Below are 20,237 nucleotides of genomic sequence, written 5' to 3' on the forward strand. Positions count from 1 at the left end.
CTGCTGATCACCATGCCCCCCCAGGCTGAACTTGTGTCCATTCATTCCCACAGGGAGAGGGTCATCTTTAGATCCATGTGGGTGAGTGTCATCCAGAGGGGGCCATCATTTAGGCATCCATTAAGATTACTTATCCCCCCACCAGTATCCCAGCTAAGAGGGAGTTCTTAGCATATGCCCTAATCCCTCCACTGAGTGGGGAAATGTACAACCTGTGTAACTGCAGGGTCTACTTGTCTCCACTATGCAATTGCACAGTCCTGTGAATCTTCTCATTGAAGGTTACTGCTGTTTGGTGACTTGGATTACCACTCACTTGCCGCTAGGTAGCATGCACCACTTCTTCCTCTGGACCACTGTGGTTGCATGCAGCTGACTCTGCCCTTCCCACCAGAAAAGCCACATCCACACACTTTACCAGCTCTGTCAACTGCTCTTCTCTCTAGTCAAGCTGCTGCTGCCTTGGCTCCATATAATTTTTATAGACATTTCACCACACACCTTGTCCTTACAGCTTGTTTCCATTTACTGAGCACATTACTTTAAAACAGACTACCTGATTATGTTTTAGAATGCAGTCCCATTCTTTTACTGTAGTTTCAGAAGGTCTTTAATGTCATAGATCAGTATGTCTGTTTGTGTACTACTCTGTATAACTTACTTGCTCTACCTAATCAGCTACTGGTTTATTTTCTTATAGGCAGCTAGAGTTGTGTCTGTCTGAAGTAAGTCGAAGTAACATTCTGATAGGAATTCTTGGCGAAAGATATGGCTATATTCCACAGAAGTACTCTGTGCCAGATCTACCTCAATTTGAATGGGTAAGGACTTTATATATGACTTTATTGTGCTTGCCATCAACATTCACTCTTAGGTTTTAGGACAGTTCTTCCATTGACTCAATAATGTCTGCCTAATTGATGTTTGTGGTTAGGCAACTTTGCTGCTGGATATTTGAAATGCTAAAATTGTACTTGGAAAGCTAAACTAGTGCATAAATTAGAGTGCCTACATAAGTTTGGTTAATTGTAAGTCCATTGCTCACTACATTGTATTGTCTTCACTCGAAGTGTGTGTTATGATCCATGTTCTGCATAATTTATTATTTGTTTGTTTATGCAGCTAATTCTCCTGTCATTTAACTTATAATGCTTCCAGTAAATTTCTAATGCATTCATTCATTTACTCTGTCTGTTTACTAGTTAATCAAATCCAAGTTCATGGAGGGAGCAGGAGGCTTCTCTGGCACTCAGTGGGCGCAAAGCCGAGAAAGTCAGCATATACAGGACATCACAAGATACAGACAGACACTGTTTACTATGAAAAACTCTGTTCTGAATGTTGAGTCCAGCTGTGCAAATCTCACATATCGAAAGTCAGAGTGTCAAGCACTGACATTACTGTCTGTCTGAACTTGCCTCCCTTCCGGATCCATGTTAGAGCTTGTTCTTGGGTCTGGAGTGGTAAGGAGTTTCAGCTTTTGGTGTTATGTTCATGTATGTTGGCATTAGGCATGCTGACTTTTGGGGTAAGGTTGTGGTGATACGTACACTTGAACTTTGGAGTGGAGAGATTTTAATAGAAAACACACACGCATGCACACACCTACAGGCAGTTTAGATATCCCGTTTATCTCTGAGATATGGGAGGAAATGGGAGCACTAAGTGAAGTCTAACACATAGGCAGGATGTGGAGATTTTCTTAGAACCAAAGTGGAGAATCAAACCGTATAAGGCAGTGGTGCGATATCCACTGTGCCACCTAAGAGTTTACAAAGCAGTATATAGCAGATGCCTTGAATCAGACTAGATTAGCTTACCATTGGTGAGTTCTGAAAAGTGCATCTCCAAAAAATACACTTTTTTTTTGCAGGGGCACCTAGCTTATTTATATATACCAACTCCACTATTGTACTGCAGTGAAGAAGAAGGAAAAATACATTGTGACCACCATATTGCACAGTCCAAAACACTATGGTAAAGCAAACAATGGCATTCAAAATTCAAAGTATAGACCCTCAATTGCATGTGCTGCTATGGGATTGCACTATACTTGGCACTCTACCAATAGGATATATATATGATGAAAGGACTTTTAACTAAATTCTTTTTGGAAATATTTTTCCTGAGCAGTATATAAGCAAAATGTGGTTTCTTAATAATAGCTTTGTTTTGTATTATATCTCAGTCAACCAGTGCATCTGCAATATTTTTAACCGAATTTGAGCTTTAAATTAAGTTAGTGATATTTTGAGTGCATTTAAACAGTTTTTACTGATTTCTCAAGGAAATAATACTGATGTTAGTCCCAGATTTTGTTATTCATGCTCCGGCAGTGTTTATAAAAATATTTTGTTTACTGCACTTCAGACTGAAGGAATATTGCTTTTTTTAAGATCTTTACTGCAAATGGGGCCAGCCTTCCTGCTACCTGTTTGCCGGTCATATCAACAACAAATGCAGAAGCTATTTTGCCCTGATTCCCCCGCCAGGTCAGTCCACAAGGGGAACCTGCTTTGTTGATAGCCTTTGAAATTTAAGACTGATAGCTTTTAACCTCTTCACTACTTTTACAAGTAAACTCTGCACTGCATGGTTGAATCACTGCCACTGGTGTAGAGTGTACTCCATTTTAGTGAATTTTTTCATTGTTTTTTAAAATCATTATAAAGTCAGTTTTAAAATAAGAAAAAAATTATGCTCTTTTGGAGTTTCCCATTAGAATCAATTGGAACTTTTACGTGGAAGTGAGAAGCTATGCTATTTGTTAGCATGACTTCTCACTTCTACCCCACAAATGTAGTAACAGGGTATGGTAACCAAGCTATTCTTTATTCATATGCAGTCCAACCACTTACAGTTGTTTGTCTTTAGCAAATGACTGCAGTGCTTAACTGACAATCTGTAATCATATAACTTAGATACTGCCACAAAGAGCATGTGTGAGCATATTTAGGGATGGTTTTCTCTTGCAGGAATATCTTTTATTTAACTTTCTAGCAGGGGAATAGGTGTAACTGTTTGGTAGTGGCAATAGTAGCCACTACCCACATCAGAATAAATATGTTTTTTTCCCCTACTTTTACTGTGATCGACATGCTTGGTGGTGATGGTGGAAAGGTTGCTGTAACAGCAGCTTGGAATACCTTACTGGAGCTGGTTTTCTACCATTTTTTTATCAGTCACAGATGATTGACATACATTTTTGTCAGTTTGGAGTGTGGGGCTCTGAGTAGTTGAAAGCAAAGGGCACTTAGATTGCTCACAAGAAAGTGATAATTTATGTAGCTTGGTGGGGGTGGTGACACAGCTTAGTATCTAAAAGCTCCAGCATGAAATGCAGTTGTGGGATTATTATTTTGTACATTTTTTTCTGTCAGGAAACCAGATAGTTCTTTAGACAGTGGTAACATTAGATACTGTCCACAGCACCATGCATTTGTATATATTTTAATTTAATTTTTATGACACTTGTCATTTGACGTGGGGTACCATATAGCATCAAGAGGAAAAGCACTGCTGTGGCTGTTATTTCATCACTTTTGACAATCACACATGAGGAGAAATTGAAAGAAGTAGATTCCTGCTTTGTATGGGTGGGTGAACCCCCTGTGGAAAAGCAAGGGGCAATTGCATGATCACTTCGGAATGATGATGGGGGTGGCAATATGTGTCAAAGAGCAACAGAGTCATTAGAGTTATTTAATTATTTCAGTACAAAAGAGCAGAGCTCAGTGCTGTGCCCCCTCTTGTTTGGAATATACTTCTGTGATATCAAGACAGATGTAGATGGCCTTTGGCTGACCAAGTTTGCTGATGACTACAATTTGGGGGCAATTATTGACTCCCCAAATTATGTTATCTTACAGAAAGGTCTGACACAGACTAATGATTGGTGGCAGAGCCATGGCCTCAAGCTAAATGTGAAGAAGTGCATAACAGTACCCTTTGGAATCAAATATCTTGGCAAATTACAGTAGTGATAGCACTCCCTGAGAGTGGACCAAGTGGTGAAAGATCTGGGTACTCGGACAGTAATCTGCGCTTTGACCACCATGTGTCCGCTGTGGTAAAGAAATCCTTCTCTATGGCTCATGTTATAAGTAAGGGCAGGGCACCCAGATCTAAGAATGTTATACTACCACTGTACTCAGCCCTCATCAGTCCAGTAATCAAGTACAGTGCATCCTTTGACCTGTACCTTGCCAGGCACCTGCAACAGCTGGAGCATACTTAGATTTCTCACCCAAAGAATGCAGGGTACAACCAACATGTCATATGTGGTGTGACATCCCCTCTCTGGGCCAGTAATCAAGGAGGCTGAATCCTCACCACTGACACTTGAGAGGGACATTCACTTGGAACAACAGTAGATACATACAGTATTTCCAGATACAGCTGTCTGCATCAAGCACAATTTCCCTTAAGAGCACACAGGGAATACACTCAGTCTGGGGTCTGGATATCTCTCTCTCTAGGTCTTCAGTAAGACTCCCCACTGACACAGCTATAGATTTGAGTCCTCAGCCGAGTGTCCAAGCCAAGTTTTTCACTATTCTCTCTGTGAAAGCAGTGCTCTGTGTCCCTGCTCCAAGCAGCTGACACACACTCTTTGAGATTTGATTTTCACACACACACACACACACCTACCTATCTACCTACCTACCTAACTACCTGAGAAAGGCTGGCACAGAGTTACTAGCTTTGCCTCCTTCTGCCCAGACTATAAGGTAGTTACTGCCACCAGACACTCCAAAGCCAGCTGCTCTAAGACTCTTGCAAGGGTACCCAATTATACTGAGTGAAATTATTATTAATACAAATTGTAGTGTTTTGACCTGTGCAGTAAAGCTTTCAGGAGTGGCCTCAGGGTCGTCAAATAAGTATACATACTCTCAGTGGTTAAAATATTCTCTAAAGGACCAGCCACAAAGAAAATTTTAAATATATTTAATAATAAATAAAATAACACGAAAATACTAAATATTTATTTACAATAAACACCAAAGTTTCAGTCGCAGGGAATATTAAAATAACACAGATGAATAGATTCACACAGATGCAGAAAAACAGTACTTAACTGATTTTACTATATTTTCTCCACTGATCTAAAGAATTACTATTCCCTGGTTAAGTTACTTGAGCAAGGCAAGATGAAGTGGGTGAGAGATCCTTCTTTGTGAGGTTACAAAAACCGACTGCTCTGAGACTTCAGTCTAATCTAATATTAAAAATATCATTTCAGTGATGGATTACAGAATGACATCACATACTTCTGGTCATCTGGCTTCTAGGTCCCATGCTACCCCCTTTCCTATCAATTGAAACAGAATCTTGCACATATATGTCAGTAATACACACACACACACACACACACACACACACACACACACACACACACACACACACACACACACACACACAGCTTTACTAAGAGTTGTTGCAGCTTCTGGAAGTCATAAAACAATTTCAAATGCCCACCCTTCCAGAGTAGCAGTTAGTTCACTCCTAAAGATAATACAGAAGGCTTCCTAGTACTTGTTATCCCAGATAGTTTGCCTCTGGATGCAATCAGAACTGTAAGATACAATCTTTATGGCCTAAATTAAGTAATTTAATTTCACACTATTTTTCAAAGTTAGCCGGAGCTGAGCTTAACTTCTTCTCTTCCAGAACCCTGTATTACAGTATTAATTTCAGTAGTTATAATGCAGTCTGACCCACAAAGTATATTTCTTTTTCCGTCCAACAGGGAACACTGTTAGTACATCTTTTACACAAGTAGCTTTACAAATACATTTTTTAAACACAAGTATCTGTACAACTCAGTTTGATATACAAATGATATGTAATTCTTTACAAAATTCCAGCTAGCTGTGCTGGCATATGTTGCACATCCACTGCCCTACTTCTCCTGGCATAGCTGGCAATACCTCACATTGTCACATGTGGAACGATTAAAAGCCCTATCCCCTGTATTCAGTTTCCTACTGATTAGTGATGGGTGATCAGTGACTGACCTACAATGCTGTCTGTGACCCAGCCCTGATGGAAATGTTGCATATTCACACAAAGCTAACTGCATGAGGGTTATCAGCTACAAAGATCTAAATGTGAATTCTGACATGAGTAGATCATGCCGGAGAGACAGATATGTATCCCAGAGTTTGCCCCTCCTCTAGAGTTGGCTTCCTATACATGTGAAGCAGAGCCCTTCCCTGACCATCTTCAAGCACAGTCTTGACTGTTGGATGAGAAATCTCAGATTGACTCCTGAGGTGGTGCCTACGTCCCTTATGGACAGAGTCAGTCTGTAAAAATAGTCAAAAACTCCTCTTGCTGTCTCTAAACTTTCCCCTAGGGATAGAAAATTGTATAAAATCTGGGTAAAACTGGCTAGGCTTGTAAAGGCTTTTGAGATGTTAGTCTAGTAATCTTCTGTGAACCCAAGAGCACATTCTGCTAGGTCAGTACATGTGTGGGTTTTGTAATCGAGTATCTTATTAGAAGTCTTTGAATTTTTATTGTGAACTGCCTTCAGCCAACTGACATAGTATATTACATACAAGTATTAAATCTAACATTTCAGAAGACTTATACTACCCTCTGTAATGATTGTCTGTTTCTACATGGGAGATGTTTGACCTCTGCAAAAAGGCTGGGTAAAACTAATGCTCATAACATGTGCCCTAAATTTATATTCTGTCAAAAAATAATCATTTGGTCGACAACCGGTATTCAAGGCACTTAACAGAGATTTTCCCCCCTCCCAAATGTTGTGCGACCCTTTAGTTGTTATATATAGTTAGGAGGGTGTGGGGGGGACACCCCCCTCCAACTATATATAACAACTCCAGGGTCGCACAACATTGGGGAGGGGGGCAAATCCCTGTTAAGTGCCTTGAATACTGGTTGTCGACCAAGTGAGCTGTTGACCAAATTAATTTTGATCAAATAAATGATCTGTCGACCTTATGAGGTAGACCCATATATATATATATATATATATATATATATATATATATATATATATATATATATATATATATATATATATACACACACACACACACACACACTTTCAATATACACACACACACTTTCATTTGGAACATTCTGCAGCTACAGTGCCATGGTTTTAAGTGTCTGAAGCTGTGGTGTCAAATTCAGAGGTGTGCTGCTGCACTGGAATCTTTCTAGATGGAATTGCAGTCTAATGTGCGTTTTGTAGCTGAATACTCTCTTTTTATTATCTGAAGGTTTCATGTTGAAATATCAAAGAGGTGAAAGATATATAATCTTTGAAAGGTAGGCCACTGTGGCTTTAGATCATGTGCCTGCACTTCCACGGTCTGACATTTTGTATTCTTGGTTTTCATTTTGCATGCAATTTCTGCTTAGTACAATAAGTATAATAATGGCAAAAATACTTTTTTTATTGAATTGTCGATTAACAAAAAGTGAAAATCTTCTATATTTAACCATGAAAAATATACAGATAGAGAGAGAAAAAGAAGGAAATAGAGACAGATAGATTTCAGTTGTGGCATGCTGTGACTACAGTGCCATGCTTTCAAGCAGCTTGAACTGTGGGGTTAAATTCAGAGATGTGTGGAAGCTTTGGGATTATAACTGCAGTTTTAGATGTGTTTTGTAGCTGCTGTTATCTGAAAGTTTCATAATGAAGTGACAAAGGGGGACCAATATGTAACCTTTCAAAGACAGAGCGCAGTGGTTTTAGTTCGTGTCTTTACTGCCATAGTCTGACATTTTTGCATCATACTGTTTCCATTTTCAGTGCAGCGGTGAACCTGTGCTTAGTGTACTACACACAATAATGACCTAAATGCTTCTTTATTGACTTATAAAAACAGGGTCTGTATTAGAAAGACGAAATAGGCGAACCCTATAAGATCAACACATAAACAATCTACAAAAAGAGAGAAGGACGGAAATGCCCGAAAGACAACGCCAAACAGATTTCCCTGGCCAGCAGGTTGATTTTGGGGATGAGGAAATATATCCTTTTCCCCACTGTAGAGTGGTCTCTGAGTTCGTATATATAAGTAGTGGGGTGGGGTGGTGCAGGGGGGCTTGCCCCCCTGCAAAAATGTTAATAAAAGTGTTTTACGTTGTGTTTGTTTACTTTGGTTTTACTTACCTTTATGGCACTGTTGCTTCCAGGAATCTGTTCGGTGTTGTGCATTTTGGCGTTTCCGTCATTCGCTCTTTTTGTAGATCAACGTTTCTGTGTCGATCTTCTAGCGTTCGCCTATTTCAGCTTTTGTGCTTATATAGGCCTATAAATACATATACACATACATGCATATACATACACACACGTGTGTGTGTGTGTGTGTGTGTGTGTATGTATATATATATATATATATATATATATATATATATATATGTATGTGTGTGTGTGTGTGTGTGTGTGTGTGTGTGTGTGTGTGTAAAATACTGTGGCTACAGTGTTATACTTTCAAACAGCCAAATTTGCAGAGTCAAATTCAGAAGTGTGCTCTAGTGGAAACTCTAATGTTAGAATGGCAGTGTTAGGAGTATTTTGTAGCTGGGCACCCTGTTGTTACCTGAAAGTTTCATAAAAAAATATAAAGGAGCATATTAAAGTCAGACCTCCAATTGCTGTGGTTCATATGCTTTACTTTTGTTAGGCATTTTGTGTTACTCTGTGTTTTTATTTGGGTGTCATAGTGAACTTCTCAGAATGCAAAGTAGAGTAATGGCCTAAAATGACTTTTTTCCGTGTTTTCAGCGTATAAGAATTAAAAAACATATTTATTTCTTCTGAATACATTTTCTTTGTCACTCGTGCAGCAAACTGAATTGCATAAAGTTAAAGCTGTGTGTGTCTACAGATGGACTCACCAGTTAAATGTATTTTGTAGCTGGGGGTAAGGATATATTATTTTGATAAACTTGGTTACAAAAGAAATGGTCCATTATTGCTAGGTACCACTAGTAATCTTATATAGATAGCCATTTGAATTCTCTACTTTTGCCACTTGTTTCACAACAAATAGTACATATTTTTAATTTGACACATTCAGTATGTATTTGATATTACTTGATTGTTCTCATGAAATGGGACTAAAAGATTATACAATTTTCTTAGAAAAAAAATCATATTTTATATAATTTTTATATTTCATAATACACATATATTACAAATGTTGAGAGGAAAGCCCATATCTGCAATTATGTTGTCTGTTTTCCCTAAAAGCTAGTCATCTGTGGAAAACTAAATGGAAGTTGGATTATCGAAGGCTCTTAACCTGAAATTTCCTTGTAGTAGTAGAGAGATTTTGTAATTTGTGGTTAGGGTGGAATTCAGGCCAGAATGGCATTTGTAAATTGAAACGTTACAAAGTAAAGGTTTACAGAACAGCAAAAGCTATCAAAAATATAAATGTATAATGCTAGTGTGATTTCAGGCCTAAAGTAGCATGTGTTTTTTTTTTTTTTTTTTTTTAGAAAAGTGATATTTTCATCCTTTGTATATGTTGAGGCATAAAAACATATGTTAATGTTCAAGTTACAGCTGCTTGTTTTCATTGAGGGTAGGAGCACAGTCTTACGGTGATTTATAGATAATGCTAATAGCTCTCACCAAAATATTCTTGAAATAAAATTGGACCATTCTGGAAAAATACGTTTTTAAATACAAAGATCAAAAATAGCCAAAACAGTTAGTTTACCAGGGATATACCATCTCAAAATGTTCATCAGTTATGGTGTTGAGTGTTTTAGAATATCTTGTTTGTTTTTGGCTACAATAATCATTCTGTTGTGCTATAGTTGGTTGAAGAATGTAGATTTATTTTGGCAATTAGAAAAGATGATCTTATTATGCCATTTTGCTGGAAAAGTAAAAAGAAAATGCAGATTTGTTTGCATTCCTTTGTGTTCATATCCTTGGATATTCCATGAATGTTTTAGGTGTTTAGCCTCCCATTGAAATGTTGGCACTCAAATGCCATGTGCAGACAAGCTGCTCTCTCTAAAGCTAAAAACACAGCATCAATGGGACTGGATGGTGTCCCGGCTGTGTGCTACACAAGCTAAATGAGGAATTAAACCGCACATAAGGCAGCTGTTTAATCTCAGCCTTACCACAGGATACGTGCCCAAGGAGTGGCGCACGGCAACTGTGGTCCCACTCCACAAAGGCGCTGCCTTTCACGGACCCTGGTAATTACCACCCCATACGCTTAACAAGTCTAGTCTGCAAAGCTATGGAGAGGATCATAATGGAGCTCATAAACAAAGATATAGGGGACTTGCAGACATTGGACCCGACCCAGTTTGGCTTCGTCAAGGGAAGATCATGCCTTTTGAACTTGGTGACTTCTTCAAAACAGTCACCAAGGCCATTGATGAGGGAAAGGCAGTCCATACAGCCTACCTTGACCTTGCAAAGCTTTCGCACAATACCCACTGGGTATTGTAGAAAAACTTACCAGCTTAAATGTAAATCCATATGTCACAAGATGGGTTGCAAACTGGCTTAAGGAAAGAACCCACAGGGTTAGAGTTGCTGGCGCTATGTCAGACTCCATGCCGGTCACAAGTGGTGTCCCACAGGGCTCTGTCCTTGGCCCCCTATTGTTCGGCATCTACTTCTCAGAAGTACAGGCCAACATGGGAGGACTTTGGCTGACAAAGTTTGCAGACGACTGCCAACTGGGCGCCATAGTAGAAAGTGCATCGGACACGGATATCCTTCAGAAGGGACTCACGGAAACAGATAGCTGGTGCCAGAGCCATGGCCTGAAGTTAACGCCAAAATAGAGAGTCATACCCTTCGAAAAAAAAGCCAAGGTAACCCCAAGCTACCATAGGTGGCAATCCACTAAGCACAGAAGAGGTTATCAGGGACCTGGGGACCCAAGTTGACAGTGGCCTTTCTTTGACACTCACGCTAAAGTGGTTAGAAAGACCTTCTACATTGCCCACCTGATCATGAAGGGATTCACATCCAGATCTAGTGAGGTCATTGTTTCCCTGTACTCTTCACTTATCAGACCAATGATCGAGTACAATGCCCCATTCGGGATGTATCTCACCCGACATCTGCAGCAATTGGAGAGACCCCAAAAGTTCCTCACCAAAGGATAAAGGGACTCCAAAATCTGTCATATGCTGCCAGATTGAAGAAACTCCAGCTCTATTCAAGTTGCATACCGTCTGCTCAGAGGTGACATGTGCCTGACATACAAGGCCATGTCCAACCCGGAATTAATGGACATGCTCCACCTCAAAAAATCCAAATCCACCAAAACCACTAGAGCAAGCAACTTAAACCTTAGCACGGATATAAATAGGACGTGCTGGAGGGATAGATTTATCACTCAGAGACCTACTATGCTGTGGAATAAAATCCCAGTCCATGTGAGGCAGAGCACCTCGCTGGCTCTGTTCAAGAGAAATCTTGACCTGTGGATGGGAGATCGTAGGTTTACCCTGGGAATCATCTCTGTGTCACTGCTGCACAAAGGCACAACAAACTAATGGGCACAGTATTTTTTCATATAAGGGGTGGCGTAAGCCACAAAAATTGGGCTAGGCTTATAAATGCCTTAGGGCAGATAGCCTAGTATAAACCTATGAACCTATGAAAATGTTCATCAGTTATGGTGTTGAGTGTTTTAGAATATCTTGTCTGTTTTTGGCTACAATAATCATTCTGTTGAGCTATAGTTGGTTGAAGAATGTAGATTTATTTTGGCAATTAGAAAAGATGATCTTAATCCATGTTAAAGTGTGTACAGCTTGTCCTGGCCCCATTGTTGGCATATAAGACGGCTGAGGCTCGTAAAGTTTGTAGCTGGGGGTAAGGATATATTATTTTGATAAACTTGGTTTACAAAAGAAATGGTCCATTATTGCTAGAGTACCACTAGTAATCTTTTATATAGATAGCCATTTGAATTCTCTACTTTGCCACTTGTTTCACCAACAAATAGTACATATTTTTAAATTGACATTCAGTATGTATTTGATATTACTTGATTGTTCTCATGAGATGGGACTAAAAGATTATACCATTTTTCTTAGAAAAAAAATCATATTTTATATAATTTTTTTATATTTCATAATACACATATATTACAAATGTTGAGAGGAAAGCCCCATATCTGCAATTATGTTGTCTGTTTTCCTAAAAGCTAGTCATCTGTGGAAAACTAAATGGAAGTTGGATTATCGAAGGCTCTTAACCTGGAAATTTTCCGCTTGATAGTAGAGAGATTTTGTAGGTTTGTGGTTAGGGGTGGAATTCATAGGACAGAATGGCATCATTGTAAATTGAAACGTTACAAAGTAAGGTTTACAGAACAGCTATCAAAAATATAAATGTATAATGCTAGTGTGATTTCAAGGCCTAAAGTAGCATGTGTTTTTTTTTTTTTTTTTTTTTTTTTTAGAAAAGTGATATTTTCATCAACTTTTGTATATGTTGAGGCATAAAAACATATATTGGTTAAAGTTCAAGTTACATGCTTGTTTTCATTGAGAGGGTAGGAGCACAGTCTTCACGGTGATTTATAGATAATGCTAATAGCTCTACGCCAAAAATATTCTTGAAATAAAATTGGACCATTCTGGAAAAATAAGTTTTTAAATGTAAAAGATCAAAATAGCAAAACAGTTAGTTTTACCAGGATATACCATCTCAAAATGTTCATCAGTTATGGTGTTGAGTGTTTTAGAATATCTTGTCTGTTTTTGGCTACAATAATCATTCTGTTGAGCTATAGTTGGTTGAAGAATGTAGATTTATTTTGGCAATTAGAAAAGATGATCTTATTATGCCATTTTGCTGGAAAAGTAAAAAGAAAATGCAGATTTGTTTGCATTCCTTTGTGTTCACATCCTTGGATATTCCATGAATGTTTTAGGTGTTTAAATGGCTCCCTATTGAAATGTTGGCACTCAAAATGCCATGTGCAGACAAGCCAAAAAAAGAATGAAAACCCAGTAGAAGGGCGAATCTCAAATATCACTCTTTTCCTTTAAACTTCTTTTTTTTTGCAGGAGCACAACCTCCTGTGCACCTCCCATGTACCCCAAACTTGTATATACCAACTTCAGGATTGACATACTGTGGATAAAAGGGAATATTTTGAGAAATGGCCATTTTGGACTTAGTATTTGTAAGGCCTGTTTTTTGGTCATTCAGTCTCCGTATTTCAGGAATCAATGTAGCAGGTTCCGACATTTCAAGTGGTTACTGTTTTAAACTGTATGGAAGGCATGAAAACATAATTAATGTTTACATGTCTTTACCAATTTTTAAGTGAGTTTCAGAGTAGCTGTACACTAGAAAAATCAGCCAGTTATGAGTGTCTTCAGCACTTGAGTTGATGTTTCACAAGATCTCAACATTCTGTATGCCTTCTCTGATTGGAAATGTGAAAAGGAAAACAGAGGCGCAAACTTTTAAATGTGTCTGCTTAAAAGTGTATATGGCTGGACATCTTATGATCACTCACCTAGTATTGTGCCTGTGTTTCTAAAAAGGTTGGGGTTAGTTTAGATAAAAATCACCTTTAGGTGTCCAGTAGCAGATCCTGCCTGTACACTTTTCTATACCGTTGTACTATTTCCTTACACACCTACAACATGCTGTGAGTTACACACATACAGGCAAGTTGTTTAGAATAAGTGTTTTGTATCTGTTAAGACTGTAGCTATGGCTGCTGTATGGGGAACTGCTGGCTCCTAACTGCCATCCACCCCCCCAACAAATCCCAAAAACAAAACCTGTTACATCAGTAAAGTTATGAACAAAATGCATGATGTAATATTGCAGCATCAAGCCGTATGAGTGGCACAGGAGGCACACTTACCTTTGGTGCTGGAAGACCAGAAGGCAATGGGTTCTCTTTCTTACTCCAGATGATCAGATTGCTGACATTGCAGTGCAGCATTAGGAGGTCCTGCTCTCCCGAGTATGTTTTCCTTCAGATGATAGTTAAAACAAGGTCCAAGCTTCTTGAGCTGGTGGTAGTTCAAGTGGATGTAAAATATCCCACAGCACCTGCTGAAAAGATTTCTATTGATACTCTGTCCAGATTCTACCTTGGGACTACCCTCAAAATAGATCTCTAGCTAAGTGGGACTAATTAAGTCAGCGAAGGATAGACAGAGGCAGATAGATAATTGTATAACCTAATTAACCCGAATGACTGCTGTAAGGAGTGCTGCTAGCCTCCCAACAATGCAGATGAATGTTTGGAGAATCTATATCTAAAAATACATATGCTGCCAAGTCATTTAAGGTGAAAGACTTAAAAGAAGCCATGCCTTTGCTTTAAAATACCCAATGGAACATTTTGTAAATTGTAACATAAAATGAAACAAATAACAATAAGTACTAAAGGAAAAGAAGTACCAGCTTCATTAATACCATAATACATCACTGCTTTAACTTTTTGGAGAAAAATAATAACTCCCAATTTCATTAATAAAGAAATATTTGATTAAAAAATGCAGTACCATCAAAGGAAGCCTCTTAGAAAAATACCACCATGTAGACATCTTTGGGTACATTATGAGACTGAGAGGTGGTGCACACAGGATAGGGTAAGCAGTGTAAGGGGCTGTCTTGTATTCAGAGACATTCACCCAACATAGTTCACTCGCCATGTATGTAGCAGTGTACTGAATGCTAATGTGGTACAGTGGATACATGCAGATGGTCTGCAAATTAGAGTTACAGATATTGCACTACATAGCTGGACCTCCACACTACTACTTTGAAGATCAGGGCCACTTTCAGTATCTGAAGCCCAATCTCTGCCTATGTACTGCCATCAGCATTTGGACTGCATATCACATACAGGATGAGACTATATTCATAAAGAAAAACAACAAGGCCCTCAAACAAAGTAAGCAACATTACACTAAAATATCGTGAGTATCACGCCCTCAGCATGTGTATGTGAATGTATACATAGATATGTAAACATACAAAACAGGAGTAACACAGGCAAAATAACAAAAGTGTATAAAAACCTGCACAGACAGGGAAAGCGAACCTTATTACCCCTAGTACCTTGGCCAAATGCCACTCTAAGAAGTAAACAGAACATTCAGCAGACCAAGATTTAAATAGTTTATTAAAAATGCAATCATTAGTCCTTGTTAAATAGTCAGGTTTTCCCCAGATAACCTTGTTTACTTAAACATTTCTTTCAAACATCTTTATTGAGTCATCACTTGTAACATAGGGAAATAAGTATCGCATTTTAAAATCATCCTTTATTCCAGTTGATTCAAAACCAATAAGTTATCCCCATCTTGAACCAATTCTACGAGCCAGAGCACAATTTTTAAAACAAGTTGTAAGTCCATTGTGTACTTCATGTGCATGAACATACACCAGGTTATACATTTTTTATTTTTAATATTCATAAATGTTCTTATATAAACCATCATTTTCCTTTTTGTCTGGGAATGTACCATATTGGAAGAGAATGTGCAAAATCTTCCTTACACCACACATCTCTTTTGACAATTAAAAAATTGCTTAGTATGCAAGTTCTTACCATTGATTCTTACTTTTTTAGATATATAAATATATTTACGCACATTACAGACCTTACATTCAAACATACTTTTTATATTAGAAATAACAGGTTTTTATAAGACAATAAAAACTCACCCATAGGACCCAGGAGGTTAGAATCAGTGAGGCCACCTCCACAGAGAGACCAGTCATCAGTGGAGTCCCCCAGGGCTCTGTGCTGGAACCACTCCTCTTTGGCATCTACTTCTTGGATTTCAAAGCCAATGGCAAAGGTCTTTGGCTGACTAAGTTCGCAGATGATTGCAGACTGGGAGCAGTCATTAAATCCCTCCAAGATGAGAATACCCTTTAGGAAGGTCTAATACAGACAAATGCTTGGTGCCAAAGCCATGGCTTAAAACTTAGTTCCAAGAAATGAATTATAGTACTTTTTGGGAAGTCTATCACCCTGGGTAATTATATCATCAATAAAACACCCGTAAAAGTTGATTCACTAGTCAAGGATCTGGGAACGCATTTAGACAGTAATCTAGCCTTTGACCAGCATGTGTCCAAGGTAGTAAGAAAATCCTTCTATTTTGCTCAGCGTATAGGCAAGGGCATGGTATCTAGTTCTAGAGAGGTCATCATACCACTGTACTCATCCCTCCTTATACCCATCTTAGAGTATAATGTATCCTTCAGTATGTACCTGACCAGACACATGCAGCAATTAGAGCGTCCGCAAAGATTCCTAAAAAGAATACATGGTGGAAAGGCAATGTCTTATTCTGATCACCTCAGAGTCCTGTCTCTTTACTTGGTGTTGTACAGACTTCTGAGAGGTGATCTTTGCCTGGCATACAAGGCATCCGTGGACCCTGTTTAGATGAATCTTTTGCACACTGTCAAAACAAACTGCATCAAAGCTACTAGATTAAATCACCTCACATTTGCTTGCAATATAAATAGGACATGTTGGAGAGAGAGATGTTTCTCAGAGAATTTTCATTCTCTGGAAAAGGCTCCCCAACCATGTGAAGCAGAATTCCTCCCTAGTCCTTTTTAAGTGCAGTTTGGACCAGTGGGTGGGTGATCAGAAATTCACCCCCTGGTTTGCCTCCTATGTCTGTGATGGACAGAGACAGTCAGTAAATCACCATCTATATAAATCAAATCTGTGGGCCACATTTGTGCTGCATGGCTAGGCTTGTAGGGCCTTGGTGGTCATTAGCCTAGTATACAGCTATGAACAATACTTCATCTGTATTCACTGCAGTGCTATATGAAAAACAGGATAAATCGGTAAAGTATTCTTTAGTTTGTCAGTCATTAAAACGTCCCAATATTTTTTCACTTCATCCACAAAATCCTAGAAAAAGTCGAATATTGTATAACACAAAACAACTTAGCAATACTATGTTGTGCTTTAACTTGATAGTCTCTTGTCAAATTCACTAAGCTTCCTCACATTTTTCTGAGCAAAGAACCTCATTATTTTTTCAATAAATTTTCTAAATATCCTCTAACAAACTATTACTCAAATCACTGGAAAACTGTTCAATCCTAAATCAGTAGTATTAAGTTTTAACCTTATAAATTTATTTAATGACAGTGATTATATTAAATATGGAGGGTAACAGCTGTCTGCATGAAGAAGCATATTAGCCATTGTCTCATTTCTAAAGAAATTTATTTTAATTTTTCCCCCACAATCCCTTTAAAGTAATATGTAAAAATTAACTTCCATCTTTAAAAATCTCAGCAGTAAACTTATTCTTCCACTTAACATTCAGCACGTCAGTAAACATGGAACAAAATCTGTCATACCACAACAAAAAATGAATAAATTATCAATGTGATAAACATATACAGTAACATAATGTTAGATGAACTAATCGACATTCGGATATTTCCTTTCAAATGAGCATACATTGGATTGAAAGGAGCTCCCATAGCAGTTCCATTTTTTTATAAACCATTTATTATTATATACAAACAAATTATGCATTAAACAAAAGGGCAAAAGTTCCAGTACAAAAGATATGTAAGGCCCTGGCCCTAAAAGTGAGCTACAGTAGGTAATCTTGTGAGTGAGGAATTGAAGTATAAAGACTGTCAACATCCAAACTAACTGAATAGTAGTGTTTTCCCAAGTAATGCATTAAAACCTATTCATTACTTCACTCATGTTGTTAACATGTTTTTAAACCTATTCACTACTTCACTCATGTTGTTAACATGTTTTTAAACCTATTCACTACTTCGCCCATGTTAACACTTTTTAAACCTAGTCACTACTTCATCCATGTTGTTAACAAAGAAAATGTCTTGCTATAATCCTTCAACAAATTGCTAACATTTTGTTGAAAACCATCTACTCTTGAAATAATTGGATGACCTGGAATGTTACGTAATGACTTACATGTTTTAGGGATGGTATAAAATATACAATGTTTTGGTTACCTGAAATGTAACATATAGTTGCATCTTTGTCAGTTAAAAAAATAATTCTTAGCATATGATGGTTTTCCAACCCTTTCATAGGAATCTTAATTTAAAATTGAGTAATCAATTAATTGATCTTAAAAAGTTTCCATTAATAGTTAATTTAACTTTTTGATATATATAAATATCTTGAATGTTCGGCCAACCAAATAAGACAAGAATTTAACCTACCTAAAAATTATCTTGTTATTTTGAGACAAATTAGAGAACTTGCTATAAGTTACTTTAAAAATTTTAAACCTAAAGATGAGACTGTGAATAGATGCTCTGATTTGTGGCTAGCTCTCCAACATGATATTAAATATATTAACAGCAGCAAATAAATTAAAGAATTTAGATTTCATGATAAAGTTTTGTTATCAAACTGTTGGGAAGAAAAAATCCTATTGACAGACAAAAGTATTATGTCAAAAGCAATTGACTTGACTATTAAATCTACTTCTCTTCAAAAATTGATATATACCCAGATGATGATATGGAATAATGCATATTATACACGCCTTACCCTGCATAAATTTAACTCTAAAAACTCTCCAATCTGTCCATATTGTAAAAATCAACCGGCTGATCTTCTTCATATGTTCTGGAGCTGTAAATGCATATATAAGCTTTGGAATTCCCTTAAGATTCAACTTCAGAAGATGGGTTACCAAAGCACAATGTTGTCATGGAAATTTATGATTTTCCATATTCCCCCGAAAGAACTCCCTAGATCACAACGTATTATATATATTAATATTTTTTTATTAATGAAGCTTTATATAGCCACAAATTGGTTAGACCCATCTAAAACATCATGGGAAAACTTTAGAGTTTTGGCAACAAGGCATATATTAGCTCATAAACTACTTTTAAATCTGCATAATAAAAATATTAATAATCCAAAAATTTGGGAACAGATCTTTAATATTATACTAGCATAATACATTTAATTTGAAGGTATTAACAATTATTTATGTTTGGAGAGAATTTTGTAATCAAACTGTCTGTTACTTGAAATGTTATTAATTACTCTTTGTTTTTCTTCTATTATTAATGTTTCACATGGAATCATTCTTGTAAATATTGTATATTTGTTTGGTGTGATGCTTAGTGATATTAGTTAGTAGTTTTTTTTCTAAAAATGTTGTTCTTGTTTTTAATTGTGTATGAAAATAATATAATAATAAAGATTTATCATGGAAAAAAAATAATTCTTTATTTCTGTGTACTAGTTTTCATAATTTACAATTAAACTGTTGCAGTGGCTGCTTCATCACCCCTTGATAGTCTCTTTCTTGATTCAAAAGAGAGCTGCACATGTTTTTATAAGTAGACATCAGTAATTACTGCATTTCCTATCGTTAGCCTTACAAGTTCATATTTATTCATGTTAAAAAATTGAATGTATCCCATTCCCTTCTAGACAAATTATAAATTCTTTCCAAACATTTATTTGAAACAACTGTATCATACAATTCCTTTTTGCCTAATGATTCAAAAACTGTAATAAGCAGGATTAAAATTAGGGGGTAACAGTGAGCTTTCAGCATTCAAGTATGGTAACACTTAACATTTCTAACCATGACCACATTCAGATATACCTTCATTCTCATTTTCATCATTTAAAGAACTAAGAGCAGTGTCAAAACTATCAGATGACACCACTTTAGGAATCAGTACGTCTTGCATAGAATTGAAAAAGCCCATAGGTGAATTTACTATGTAGTGTAAGAAGTTCAGCACACAGATTATCCCAAGTTGGAATATATGTCAGTACAAAAGATAGCCCCTTAGACAGAATGGAAATGTTTTCATTGTTCAAGTTGTATGATGAAAAATTCAGTACATGAAAACAAACCTTAAGTTGGTCAATGCTTCCTTCTTTCACTTCACTATTTTCTCCTACCACAAAAATTTCCCCTTACCACCTTATAGTTAGGTTCACTTAATGAAAGTTCTTCCATATCAGTTTCAGTTCTGCCCACCTGAATCTCCACAAATTAAACTGAATGGCTACATATATAAACCAAAAGAGCCTGGATTACAGATCTTTTGACATAGTTGCATAAAGACATGATGGCCAGTAATACTGCATTGTTATAGTTGTACTGCATGTGTATTCACAACCTTCTGTACATATTTATTTATTTCAGTATGATGACCAGGGAAGCCCACTGGGCCAAGAAGAGCCTGTTTTCAGTGTAGGCCCGGGAAG

General features: G+C 37.3%; 1 protein-coding gene across 1 annotated transcript in view; it reads left to right on the forward strand.

Moving 5' to 3' along the window:
• The window catches only part of TEP1 (telomerase associated protein 1), a 2,704,809-nt gene that overhangs the window by 1,079,668 nt on the left and 1,604,904 nt on the right, over window positions 1-20,237 (forward strand). The window contains exon 17 of the mRNA XM_044058078.1: window positions 701-821. Coding sequence (XP_043914013.1) covers window positions 701-821 — 121 coding nt within the window. The remainder of the gene's footprint in view (window positions 1-700; window positions 822-20,237) is intronic.

The sequence above is a fragment of the Protopterus annectens genome, chromosome 16.part0 (assembly GCF_019279795.1).
Source record: "Protopterus annectens isolate FY-2018-M chromosome 16.part0, PAN1.0, whole genome shotgun sequence".
Classification (NCBI taxonomy): domain Eukaryota; kingdom Metazoa; phylum Chordata; order Ceratodontiformes; family Protopteridae; genus Protopterus; species Protopterus annectens.